The sequence below is a fragment of the Lissotriton helveticus genome, chromosome 2_1, assembly GCF_964261635.1.
Source record: "Lissotriton helveticus chromosome 2_1, aLisHel1.1, whole genome shotgun sequence".
In the NCBI taxonomy this organism is placed as follows: domain Eukaryota; kingdom Metazoa; phylum Chordata; class Amphibia; order Caudata; family Salamandridae; genus Lissotriton; species Lissotriton helveticus.
Genome location: NC_136059.1, coordinates 197,793,963 through 197,807,179, shown reverse-complemented (window position 1 = coordinate 197,807,179; position 13,217 = coordinate 197,793,963). Strand labels below are relative to the sequence as shown.

General features: G+C 44.0%; 1 protein-coding gene across 5 annotated transcripts in view; it reads right to left on the bottom strand.

Annotated features, from left to right (window-relative positions):
- UBAP2 (ubiquitin associated protein 2) overlaps positions 1–13,217 on the bottom strand; it is a 1,803,012-nt gene that overhangs the window by 989,100 nt on the left and 800,695 nt on the right. For all 5 annotated transcript variants that reach the window (XM_078674719.1, XM_078674718.1, XM_078674717.1 and 2 more), the window contains exon 12: positions 4,445–4,655. In XM_078674719.1, the coding sequence (XP_078530845.1) occupies positions 4,445–4,655 (211 nt within the window). The remainder of the gene's footprint in view (positions 1–4,444; positions 4,656–13,217) is intronic.

Sequence of the window (13,217 nt, the reverse complement as noted above, 5' to 3'; positions counted from 1 at the left end):
CCTGGATTGCTACTCTTTTACCAGAAGCATCTAGATGCTTAGATTTTTAGTCTGCAAAGGGAGCATCTACAGAGGTTTGTGAATTAGACCTTTTACGAGCGTTAGAAAGCACTAGCGAGTCCAAAGGCAATTGTCCTCTAATGTATACTGGATCAGATGGAGCCGGTTTGTACATTTTGTCTATTCTAGGAGTGAGAATTCGAGCTCTGACAGGGTCTTTAAATATATCATCTGCACGTCTCATCATGCCCTTAAACATGGGGAGAGACTGGATAGATCGGTGTGTGCTGCCTAATGTTTCAAATAAGAAATCTTGCTCAAGTGATTCTTTCAGTATAATTGTACCCCATGGTACTGTGCAGCTCTGGATTGATGTACAGTTCTTTATGTCTGGGAACTGTTTTGCGAGATGGAAAGTCAAAAATCTGATCCTGTGTTATAGGAGGAACTTCTCTTGATTTTGCCACAGACTACCGGAATATTTTGCCCTTTCGGTGCTGGATTTGGGTGTGGAACGTTTTGGCTTTGAAGCGTGTTTCGGCTTCGAGCTGCTTGGTTTTGGCTCTGACCCAGTTTTAAAGCGACTTGGTCCTGAAGCCGGATGGCTTGATTATTTGTTTTGGCACCGGACCTGAAGGAGGGGTGTTAGAAACATGGTCATCAGTGCCGACCGTGACTCGGAGGTAGGGGTGGCACCGAAGCCTCATGTTTGGTAGGATTTGCATTTTGGGGCAAGTCTGTACTCACCAGACCTTGACATTGCCCCAATGGTAAGTCCACTTCTATCTCGGAGTCCATTTCAGGTACTGAGAGGAGCTGCTCCGGCATCTCCTCTTCGGCACCTTGTGAGTCTAACTCCTCCTACTCAGAATCATCACCAAAAATGTCCGGCACGTATTCGGCGTTCTGGCTCTGCATTTCACAGCGTCGCAACCCACGATTGCGGAGCGTCTCAGTCCTGTTCGTTGTGCTCGGGGAACAAGCACAAGTTGCACACTTCGTGCAAGTCATTGCGCGGATACTTGGCGAGGCACCGAGGACAGAATTTGAACGGAGTCCGTTCCAGCGACTGCGAGGTGGACCGACGCGGTTAGGCCCGAGGACCTTCCACAAGTTTCCAGATCGAAATTGAAGTATGATATGCGGAAAAGTGGAATACGCATAGGAAAACTATACTCTCTAGGGTAGAGTGGATTGCGCACCGAGGGGAACCCGAAGAACGGCTTTGAACCAGAACACAGCAATTCACATCCGAGCCTGATGGCAGAAAAAACAAACAATAGAGACCATGCCCATGGTTACTGAAAGGAGATGCAGGGCTCGAAAATACATCTCGACCGCTCGCATAGTCGAGCTAAATTTAACAAGGTCGAGCTGTTTTTAGGTCCGACTCGCCCTTTCTGGCGAGTAAAAAAACAAACCAACTTTTGTCCTCCGTCTGTGAAAACAGAACAAATGTGACAAGATAACAAGATTTAAAGGCATTTTTATTGCTCACAAAGTTAATGAGCAATAAAGATGCCTTTAAATCTTGTCTTTTCACATTTGCTCTGCTTTCAGAGCCGGAGGTCAAGTAGGTTGCAGTTAGGTCGAGGACATTTTTTAAGGTACTAGTCCTGCAGGACTAGTACCATTTTTTGGATTTTTCGAGCCCTGAGGGGTAACCTTCCCTTTTGACTGGAAGGACTTCTTTGAAGAAAAACGTGCAAACATCCAGACCCAACACAATATGGCAGCAGTATGCAAAGCATGTGATCTACAGCACACATGCCTCGAACCATGTGTTTCTCTCTTTAGAGTATACCAATAGAAGATCTCTATTATACTTCACTTAGGCTACACACCTAGAATTGCATTAAAACCTCAATGTAGTCAAAGGGGTAGGATACTTATGGGATATGAAAAACAATGGTCTAATTACGAAATGTATACCACCTAAGTCACTTTGTAATATATTAAAACATCAATGTCAATTTGTTGCGATTTTCTGGTGAGGACTAGCAAAAGATGATTTGACACTTCCTGTGTGCAACATAGAGAGTGCCCCAATCACAAAGCAAAGTATCTGTGCCAATCAGCTGTGTTGAAAGAATCTGTTGAAAGGAGAAGCCTTTTATAATATTTGTTATCTTGCTGAGTAGGCAAATAATGCACAAAGTGTCAGTTTGTCAACACAGTTGCCCAAGCACCAACTGCACTCTTTTGCCAGCCATTCTTGTAGTGATGTCTAGTTAAATCTGGCATATTAGAAGTATCTCGCACACAAGTCTATTTACATGATCATGGTTGAAGCAAACCATTAATTTTTTTTATAATATAACCAAACTAATAGAGTAGGAGGACACCAAATTAGCTTCTTCACGAACTTCCAAAAAGTCTTGTAGCGTCTCATCCGTAAAATTTTGTGATTCTCTGGACCAAATCTAAGAGACAGGATTTGGATCTTCTGCAGAGTGCTGTCAACCAGGCAGCAATGAAACAGGAATTTCTAAAAACAACCGTTTTTCAGCTTTCCTTACCAGGCAGTGCGAAAATTATTAACATGATAGGATGCTTCTCTTAACGGCTACAACAATGACAGCGTCAGGCGGAGTATTACTACCAAGCAATTCTGATTTTTCTAGTTGCTGGTATTTTTTTCATTCGATTAGGAGTCCCTAATTTTGATGCAGTCACAGATGTAAATATGCCCATGAGTGGCTCAATTAAGCCTGGCATGAGTGGTTTTCAAATGTGTTCCTTGTAGAATTTTTTTCATTGAGGCGCAAAACTGCTGTTTTTAAAGAATGTTTAGCTTACTAATTCCCCTTGTCAATACTTCATGAAAAGTTGAGATATCTACCTGGGATACTTTAGAAGATCTATGGACATAGGTTTCATCTCAGACAGTACCTGTTGATTACCCAAGATGTGTTTGTGATCTTTGCTTTGCAGACATCTCTAATCATGCCTCCTAAGCAACTCCGACTTTTCTCAGCACAGAGTGATATTTGTGTTTTCTAAGAGAAATCTGGTGCACTATGCTGGGGACAAAGGGGCAAAGGGGACTACACTGGCATTTAGTTGGATTGTTCCAAGTAGACACAGAATATGCTCTACTCTGTATATAGCTATCCGGTGGTTACAGAACAGCTTACGATTGTGTGCTAATGTAGATTGAGGTCTTGTACTCTGATCAACAGAATTTTCTTAACTGCCTTGCCTTTTACCAATGGGCATACTCGAGCTTTCTCATACAACAATAAACGGTTGACCTTAAAGCTCAACATCAAATGTCTTAACAGTACCTCAATAGTGTACCCTAAATATTGTGAGTTTAAGCAAAGTTTTCAAAGTGTGCACAGTTAATCCTGGGTGTCACGCGATTCAATAGCAAATGTGATGTGGCAGTTTTGACAATGACCTTCTCGACATCACACTATAAATCACCTCAAAAAGCATTAAACCAGATACTTTCAAGATCAACTGGATTTACTTTTTCTCAGTTTAGTTTTAAAGTCAGAAGTGTTTTGAGGCAGCAGACAGGGTTGATAAAAGGAACCAACCCCACACTTTTCTGTCACTTGTGGAGCAGCAGCTTCTGAAGGAAGTTTAGAATAGTTTTCTTCTCAGACTTACCGCAATTGGTTTACTGCAAGTAAAGTGAAGGCAATTCTGGCAAGAAAAACAGCAGTATATATGCAAAACATTTCACAATTATGAAAATGTGCACAAATAAATATTCGAGACCCTCATAGCGTAATGCAGAAACATAAGCCCACATTTAACTGGGTGTCAAGTACTGCTGGGTCAGGCTGTAACCTCAAAGTCTTAGAATAGGTTTTACTCTACACAAGCTGCTCATCAGCACAGCAGCTCTTTATTTTAAATGTTTCAAAAAATAAAATGAAAGGGCAGGAATATGCATTACATGGCTTTCAAGGATAGTTACTTTCAGGAATATTTATTAAAGCTTAACTGAGCTGTTTTTAAAAGGAAGATTAAAGATTAGAGAAAATACGGCAACATTCAGGAAGGTCTAAGCTTAGTTAGTCCATGAAATGACAAAACCATCTACCTTAATCCTGGAAAACAGTCTTGGTAAAACATGTTCTTCCAGGCTGCTTAAAACTGGCGGAGAATAAATTCTCTAAAATGCTCGAGAACACTTATTGCCATTCAAACACTCCAAGACCATGTGAAGGAAATTAAGCAAATTGCATAAAATTAATAGGGCTCAAGGTTGGAGATCAATGAAATACCAAAACTATTCCACACGGTGATAGCAAGTTCATTTTCAATTGTCCAACAAATTTTATGACATACAAGACAAACACCCACAACTTACTATTAGTTGTAAAAACTGTTTTCAATAAAAAAATGCTCCAGTATGCATTTTAAAATCAGACGATAAATATCATTGTGAGATTTCTTCCAAAATATAGACATTCTTAAAGTTACTTACCAAACTGATTGAGGACAGATGATTGTACACTGTAGGGTTTAATGTCCCAGGAAGAGGTGGTAACTGAAAGGCTACTGTTGTGCTGAGGACTCTGTGAAGAAAATTGGCTCAAACCAGGAGATGATTTTAAATGGTCCAATATTGGAGAACCAGTGGAATTTGTTATTTTTGAAGGCCCAATATCTCCAAATGCAGAACCAAGAACAGATGACTAGGAAGGGGAAAAAAAACATTTTGTAAATCAATTTTAAAACATGTGAGTTGTAATTTGAACTTCAGACCTCTCATTAGATATACATATGCACAATTCGAATGAGCCATCAGACTAGCAGTATATAACAAGTGTCAATGAATTTCCAAATTTCTAGGGGGTGTTAAAGGACAGTCCAAGGACGCAGACATACAGCTTGGTGGCCACTGTTTTTTTTTTTCTTCAGATTACAAACCGTATAGCTAATAATTAGCCAGGAGCCTGAAAAATAGCTATAGTAAGGTGCCCCAAAGTGAAGAAAATATCTGATCTTCATGTCACATAATTCCATTCCAGAGTCTCAATATCACTTGCATATAGCAACAAACACTTGCGTGGGTCTTTAAAACAATAAGATCACTGGAAGCTAAGATACAGCTGCCTTATTCAATTTGTTATTCACAAATTCAAAACACAAAGGAAAACATAACACTGGGAATGTACAGAATGACGGTCCAAAACACTTCTGCGCTAAAAATGAATGACCAAGTAATCTGTTGCCGCTTGCATCTCTCAGGAAAGTAGGTTCAAGCAGTCAAAGCTTGCTCTAGGAGTTGGTGCTTACTTTGAAACTCAGTTTACACCGTAAGTTAACACCTAATAACTGGAACATCAAGGCAGACCTTCAAGAAAGAAACTAGCTATTGGGAAAATTATCACAAAATATTCTGAGGTAAAATGATAAGACAACAAGTGTTTATGGATACCTTGTGTCATATGGCTAATGCAGTCATCAAATACATTCTTCGGCTCAATTTGAGCCATAAAAGTGTGCACAAGCTTGTTCATTTACTTAAATTTCCATATAAATTCATAAAAAAAGACCTTTATACTTTCATTAAAAAAGAAAATGAACATGATACATGTTTAGCATTTGCTTTGTACACCAAGTATAGTTAAAACAGTTTAAACTGCATATATAATATTGGTGTTATATAGGGACAATAAATAAGCCAGAGCAGTCCCATTATTCCTGATTTTCTCTGCTAATAGTAATGGCCGAAGGAATTGCCTTCCCTGACAAGTATAACATGTGCAAAAAAAAAAAAATTGTCTGGTGCTTTGGCATGTTAAGCCATCACAGGGGCAAAGTGTGAGTTAAGAAATTACTTTTTAAGTAATTTTTTCTACTCAGTGTGTTATGTGTGTTATGTCAGAGAGGGTACGTGTGTTGCTGCACTCTACCAGATTTGAAAATTCCGAAATATTCATTTGCAGGGGCACGATTTAGGTGTCACTCTGCGCTATATTACTTTTTAAATCTTGTCGCTTTTCAGGCAGGGGGCACGAATTTGGTGCTCGCACTGCGACCTATTGATTTTTAAACTCTTTCCCGAGCATTGCTAGCTCCTGGGTGCACGCTGCTGTGAGAGGGCAGGGGGGCACTTCACCAGGCGCCTGCACTGAGTGTGTATTTTAAAATCCTTATGTGCTTTTAAATTTTGTGCCACTGTCATTGTATTTTTTTTGTGTATTCCCACTCCCCGTTCCTCCCCGAGCCGAGCTCGTGGTGTGGAGGGAGGTCTTGCTTTCTCTTTTGCACTCACTTCCGGCGGAAGCGGGGGGAGCGGTCTAGTCTTCCTGCCGCCTCCTCCCTACATAACCGATGTGCTGGCCGACGCGCAGCGGCAGCACGCAGCGGGCGCGACTGTGGCGCGCCGGAGTCGTGCCAGAGTCATGCCCGTCTGCGCCCATCCGCGACCAGACGGGACCAGGGGCCACCCCCCTTGTCCCTCCAAAAGTCAAATTTTCGTACTCCAGTGAGACCCTGATGAGTCTCAAACCTTCACAATGCTTGCGTCACCCCCCTTTGTCTTGCCACCTTGCACCTCTAAGCTGTGCGGAGTGCAATTTCTCCTTATCATTCCTCCCCTCCTTGCTTGATATAACCTCTTCTAATTTTCTGCAAAATCCATTACGGCACAACCCACTTAATTCCCCTGCTGCCCTTACCTTTATTAGCCTAAATTGTAGGTCCTTACCGAAGCACAGGAATGTCATCTTCGACCTTATCACCTCCGCTCAACCAGCTGCTATGTTTCTTACAGAGACCTGGCTGAACAACAGCTCTGGCCCCGACATAGCTTCTGCCCTCCCCGATGACTACACTTACGTAGGTAAAAACAGAGTGGGAAAGGAGGGAGGCGGTATAGCAATTATCTTTAAAAGAATTTACTCTTGCAAGTGGGAAGACTTAGCTATTCCTAATTGTGAAGCCGGCCTGTTCAAACTTCTGCTTTCCCCCAACTACACTCTTTCTGGCACTCTCATCTACCGTCCACCTGGCACTGCCAATACTTGGGCCTCTTCATTTCCTGATTATATTGCTCCACTACTCTTGCACTCAACTAATTTTTTTGGTCCTTGGTGACCTTAACTTACATTTCAATGACGTCTCCTGCCTTGTCAGTTCACACCTTATACAAGATTTAGCTGCACTTAATATTTCTCTACATAACTCTGGCCCCACTCACAAGGCAGGAAACCTATTGGATCCCGTTTTCTCTACCTTAGATACCACAGCATGTAAATCCCCCAGGCCCAGTCCTTGGTCAGATCACTACATAATTAGTTTCTCTATAACAATTGACCGTGCACCGAATATCCCTGGAAACTCCACGCTTCCTAGAGCTGGTTGAAATTGGAAGAATCTAGATTCTAAAAAACTGAATTCCTGTCTTAAAAATACCAGACCTCCTATTAATATGGCCACCATTGAGGAGGAAGCTGTTATACAAAATTGGCTTACCTCCGCGGTCAATACATGTGTTCCCCTACGCAAATATAAACACAATTTGCATCACCCCCCCGCTCCATGGTTCACTGAGCAATTAAAAAATGAGAAATCTATATGTAAAAAGTTGGAACGGAAATGGCGTGCTTATTACGATCCTGGGGCCAAACGTACTTACAAAGACGCTCTTACCAAATACCATTCCCTTTGTAACATAGCCAAGGCGGAACATGTTAATCGAACCATTCTAAATGCTCAGAATCGACCTAAAGCCCTATTTAAAGCTGTGCAGGAACTTTCGGGCATGTCCTGCCTGCCAAAAGCTCCTTGCTTGGATGAAATGCAATGCAACTCCCTGGCAGAATTCTTCACTGCCAAAATCGAGACCATCTATACTAACTTTGGAGCTTCTATTCACAATGCATCCCCTCCTGAGCCGGTCATGTCCGCACTACTGTATGATTCAGAAACAGGGACGCAAATGTGTCCGCCCTCCACGCCTCAGTTGACTGCATGGGACCCTCTTACCATCACTTCTCTGCAGCATATTCTGGGTTGCATTAAATCTGGTTCCCCCTTGGATCCCATGCCCCCACAAATCCTTTTAACTCTTGATTCTCATGCACTCACTTTCATTTTAGAACTCCTTAATGCTTCACTCAGAGAAGCCAAGGTCCCGAGTATGTGGAAGCACGCAATGATTGTGCCCCTACTAAAGAAAGCCCATGCTGATCCCAACAATCCAGCTAATTTTCGTCCCATTTCACTCCTTCCGCTCTGCTCCAAAATCCTGGAAAAGCATATTAATACACAGCTTACCACTTACATTGAAGCAGGCAACTTTCTCCATCAGTCTCTATCTGGTTTTAGGGCAGGTTTCTCTACCGAGTCTACTCTTCTTGGGGTCTCTGAGACCATTAGATGCCAGGTAGATAGAGGGGAAACTGTGGCACTCATCCTACTTGACTTGAGTGCCGCTTTCGACACTGTTTCCCACTCCATCCTTCTTACTGCCATTAAGTCCATCGGCATCAGTGGCTCAGCTCTCGGCTGGGTGGCCAGCTATCTTTCTGACCGCACGTTCCAAGTTTTCTCCCCTTCCTCAGGTTCAAAAATCCATCACTCCACTCATGGCGTCCCTCAGGGCTCTATCTTGAGTCCACTATTCTTCAACTTATATTTTAGACCCCTTGCCACCATTGCTGAGCAAGACGGACTTATTATTTATTCTTACGCCGATGATACTCAGATCATCTATTCACTCTCCACAGGTCAAAACTCCAATACATCCTCCCTTCTTTCTGGTCTCAATAACATAGCTAACTGGATGCACGACAATAAATTAAAATTAAATGGGGATAAGACCGAGCTTCTTTTGTTTGGCCACAATACCACACTTTGGGGTACCCACCATTGGCCACAGCAAATGGGTCCCCTACCGGTTCCCTCCAAAATAGCTCGCAACCTAGGCATCATATTTGATGATCAGCTATCGATGAAGCAACATGTGATCAAGGTCTCGGCCACCTGTATTACCATCATCAAGTGGCTGAGAAAGATCATATGGATGCTTCCCCATGACACCCAGAAAACCGTAGTCCAAGCGTTAATTACATCACGGCTGGACTATGGGAATGTTCTTTTTCTGGGTGCATGCAAGGAGGTGATCCGCAAACTTCAGACGGTTCAAAACATGGTTGTTCGATTACTCTGCAATCTCCCCAGAACCTCTTCTACTTCTGCTTCTCTGTGCAGCCTGCATTGGCTCCGGATTGAAAATCGCTCTAAATTCAAGGCCCTCTGCATCATGCACCGTATCAAGTCAGGTAATGCCCCTCCTTATTTAAGCAACCTGGCTCAAATCTATTGTCCCCCCCGCACTCTTCGTTTGTCGACCCAACATAGATATTAGGTGCCTCCTATTAAGAGAGCCAGAATGGGCGGCCGCTCATTCGCTTATTTGGCTCCGTCCCTGTGGAATACCCTACCTCTTTCCTTACGTTCTGAATCCTGTTATCCAAGGTTCCGCAGAGACCTCAAGACCTGGTTATTTAACCTATAGATCCTTTATGCTTCCTAGAGCCCTTCCTTCTGCAATTACCCCGTTCTCTCTCTTTTGTTTAGCACCGGGAAACCTCCGGGTAGCTGTGCGCGGTATAAAATTAAATATAATAATAATAACAATAATGTCTAGATATCACACTGGGACATGTTCTAGAGAAAAGGTAAGTACATTATTTTTATACATTTGCAGTTTTAGTGTTTCATACAAACCTACTCCACACTTAAAATATTTTTCACAGAAACGCAGTTAATGCAGTCCTATGGGAGAAAACAGTGTTATGTTTATTGGTAAGTACTTAGGTTTTGGAGTTGGTATCCGGGGGTTAGAACCAGGGGTCCCCCAGGAGTCAAGGATGCACTCTCAAAGCACCCTCAGCAGCACGATGGCGGCTGGGTGCAGAGTGCTGAGGCCCAAGGTTATCCAATGGGGATAGGGGGCCTCCAGGTGGTGGCTGCTTAGGAGCAGACCACAAGGTTGTGGGAGAAAAGCTCCTAGTGTTAGGCTCAGTGTAAAGGGAGATCCCATTTAGCAAACAAGGTGCACCCACAGCAGCACAGGGGCGACCGGGTTCAGGGTGCTGTTTTGGCGCTGGGTGACCGGTTGATTTCAATGGAGATTTTCTGGTTGCAACAAACACTGCAGGCTTGGGGACAAAGATCTTCTGGAGAGGACCACCTGTTGGAGAGGTATGGTGGGATGCCGGGAATCTGTTGGTTGGACCACCCAAGGCTGTGGGACGTCGGGTGCAGGGGTGTCTTTTGGCATCGGTTTTCTCCCAAAGAACAACGTTTTTGCACTTGGGGTTGACTGTTCCTAAAGTCTCAGGAGAGTAACAACTAAACTTTGGTTGGTAAGAGAAAATAGTAACAAGTGGTTAGTCTCAAAGAAGGTTGGGTTTATAAATAGTGGTGGGGGAATCCTTCCTTTTGGATGTAGTGCCCTCACACACCCTTGCAAGTGTCATGCTTCATCATCGGGCGTTGCTCCTCGTGGGGTGGTGCTGCAGTCCCCTATGGGACCCGCGAGAGAGCTCTTTGGCAGAGATCTTTTAAGAAGACGCCGCAGTTGTGAATTTGGGTGTGTGGGCCTGGGAAGGTAAGTGAGTAGGTGAATTAAAATTACCAAACGGTACCTAGAACCTGTGTTTATTCGGGGGTCTGAGTGAAAAATTAAAAAAGGTGTAAATCCTGGAGCTCCTCTTAAAAGCAAATTCAGAGGGCGGCTGTAGGACTAACCGCTGTTCTCAGAATCGGTGCCGGAGTGAATAAATCGCACATAAAAAAACAGTCAACATGTTTCGCGCTCTTCACTGGTCCTTAAGGTCCTTCGTCAGGACCAGATTCTGTATTTGTTTTTAAGAGGAGCTCCATGATTTACACCTTTAACTTATCACTCGGACCCCCCGAATAAACACAGGTTCTAGGTCATTATATGAAGTTTAACTTGCCTCCTACTAAATAAATCTTGGTTCTCGAAATAAAAAAACTTTTTATACAATCAATTGGTCTGGATTCAGTGTGAATGTGTGACATAATTTCTTGCTCAAGTGTGTACAACAAATGCTTAACACTACCTGATAAGCCCGACTGCTCAACCACACTACCACAAAAGAGAGTAAGGTATTATCTACTTTCGTCTCTGCTATAATCCACTGAACAATGCACACTATACCTCACTTTGGTAGATCATATACAGAGCCAGCTTCCTACCATATAGTACCAAAAAGAGGTTTGCTGTGTGGAGAGTTCAGATATCCCTTATGAGTACTCCATCCCTTAAGAGTGCTCCATCAAGGGTAGTGTAGTCAAGCAGCATTAGGCTCAGTGAGGAGTGTTGAACATTTGTGTACACACAGTCAAACGATTCACACAATCAAAAAGGATATCCACGGGGCGTGGCCTGGTGCACGAAGATGGCCGACGTGCCCTAGGGGAGCTCCCGGCAGTTGGCCCATAATCAGTCTATCATCAAGCCTGCCATGCTGAAATAGATCAATTCACCAGACACACAGTCAATCTGTACCGTGTGACCACTGGATTTAATTTTCCACTGGTGTCCCGGCGCTCCACCTACAGACAGCTTGTTCCTGGGAGAGAGTGAGCAACACGGACCTTCTGTGGCTTGATTACTTCATTCAGAAAACGGGCCAACTTTAACTGCCAGCCTGAACTGAGGCCAGTGACCGGCCGCTTCCCTCCCTGTGGTCTGCATAGCCAGACCTACACGCGCAAAATAATGTGAGCCGCCCTGATACCTGCAAGCTTCTGAAGCCTGACACCACGCCTTAAGTCCTGCTCTGCGCCTATTGCAGGTGTGAACACGACACACCTACGCCACGGCAACCTTTGTGCCCGCGTGCAGAATCTGTTTCCCAGTCCCTGTCCTGAAGAGAACCTTGAATACTTAGGTTCGAAACGCGTCGACAATACCACCCTGTGGCTACAACAAAGGGTGCCGCTAGGATGTAAATCATACCACCACTCTGTATCCTAGCCTTGCAACCCTATTTAACATTACACCACAGGCTTTCGTTGACAGGCAGGCTTGTTTTTGATCTCAACCCCGCCTGTCACTTGGTTTTTTCAATCTCTAGGACTGGTTCCCGTTTGTTCGCTTATGGATTAATCTCTGCACTGTATATAATTGAAATTTATTTGAATTATTATACATTTGTGATTGTCTTTTGGTGTGTCTAACCAATCTTTTGTTTGATTCTTTGTTGTAAACTTGTAAATGTGTGCATTTGTAGATACTGTATATATGAACCTTTTGAATTGACAGTGGTTTTGTTTGTGCTTGTGTTTCAAACAATTGCTGATAAATGTAAAAAAGAAAAATAAACTTGTTTGGAAAATTAAATCCAGTGGTCACACGGTACAGATTGACTGTGTGTCTGGTGAATTGTTTCACGAATAATCCTGTCCAGCCACCCTGTTCTGTTTTTCCTATTGTTGAGATCCGGGTTGGTCAGATGTAGGATCCAATACCTTTACTGTTTCACAAAATGCTGAAATAGATAGCAGCTACGCCATATACAGTCTGAGTGTCAGGACGGTGGCGACTAGCGACGTTCCTGGCTGTGTGGGTTACCAGCAACAGAGCACATCGGCTGGCAGCCTTGCCTGTGAGTCATAGCCTGGCCTCAAATTCTTGGCCAGGTAGGCGCGCAGCAGCATCAGGGACGAGAGTACTCAATTGAAATCTCGATGAGGCGCCCTGAAAATCATGGCTGCACTTGGGTCCGGGGCCTGAGATAAGGAGAGGCGCTGGTGGGGGCTCGCCGTGGTGGCACATGGGTCAAGCCGCAAAAATATTTGAAGAGGTCGGTCCTGGCCTTGCGGTCTGGACCCAGTCAGCACGGGGCAGCACAGAGGAGACCGCTTCGTTGAAACCTTGATGCGGTGCCCTGGAGACCTTGGAAGCCCTAGATTTCGGGGCCAGAGGTAGAGATACTGGTGGGGGCAACTTTTTGGAGTTTTGTGGCTGTCTGGGGGGTACCAGCTGGGCCGTGTGAGTCGAGGTACATTGGGGTCACTCCCTTCTCCGAGAAACATAGGCAAACTTGGGAGAAGTCTTCACAGACTAATTCCCGGCCAATTACTGTGGAGTGGGCCCTCACTCAACCGCCCACCCAACCCCCTCCCCACAATGCTCACGGCCATTACCCAGTCCAGGGATGAAATGGAGGCCAGGTTTGAGGCGGTTGGCTCAGATGTGAATCTGT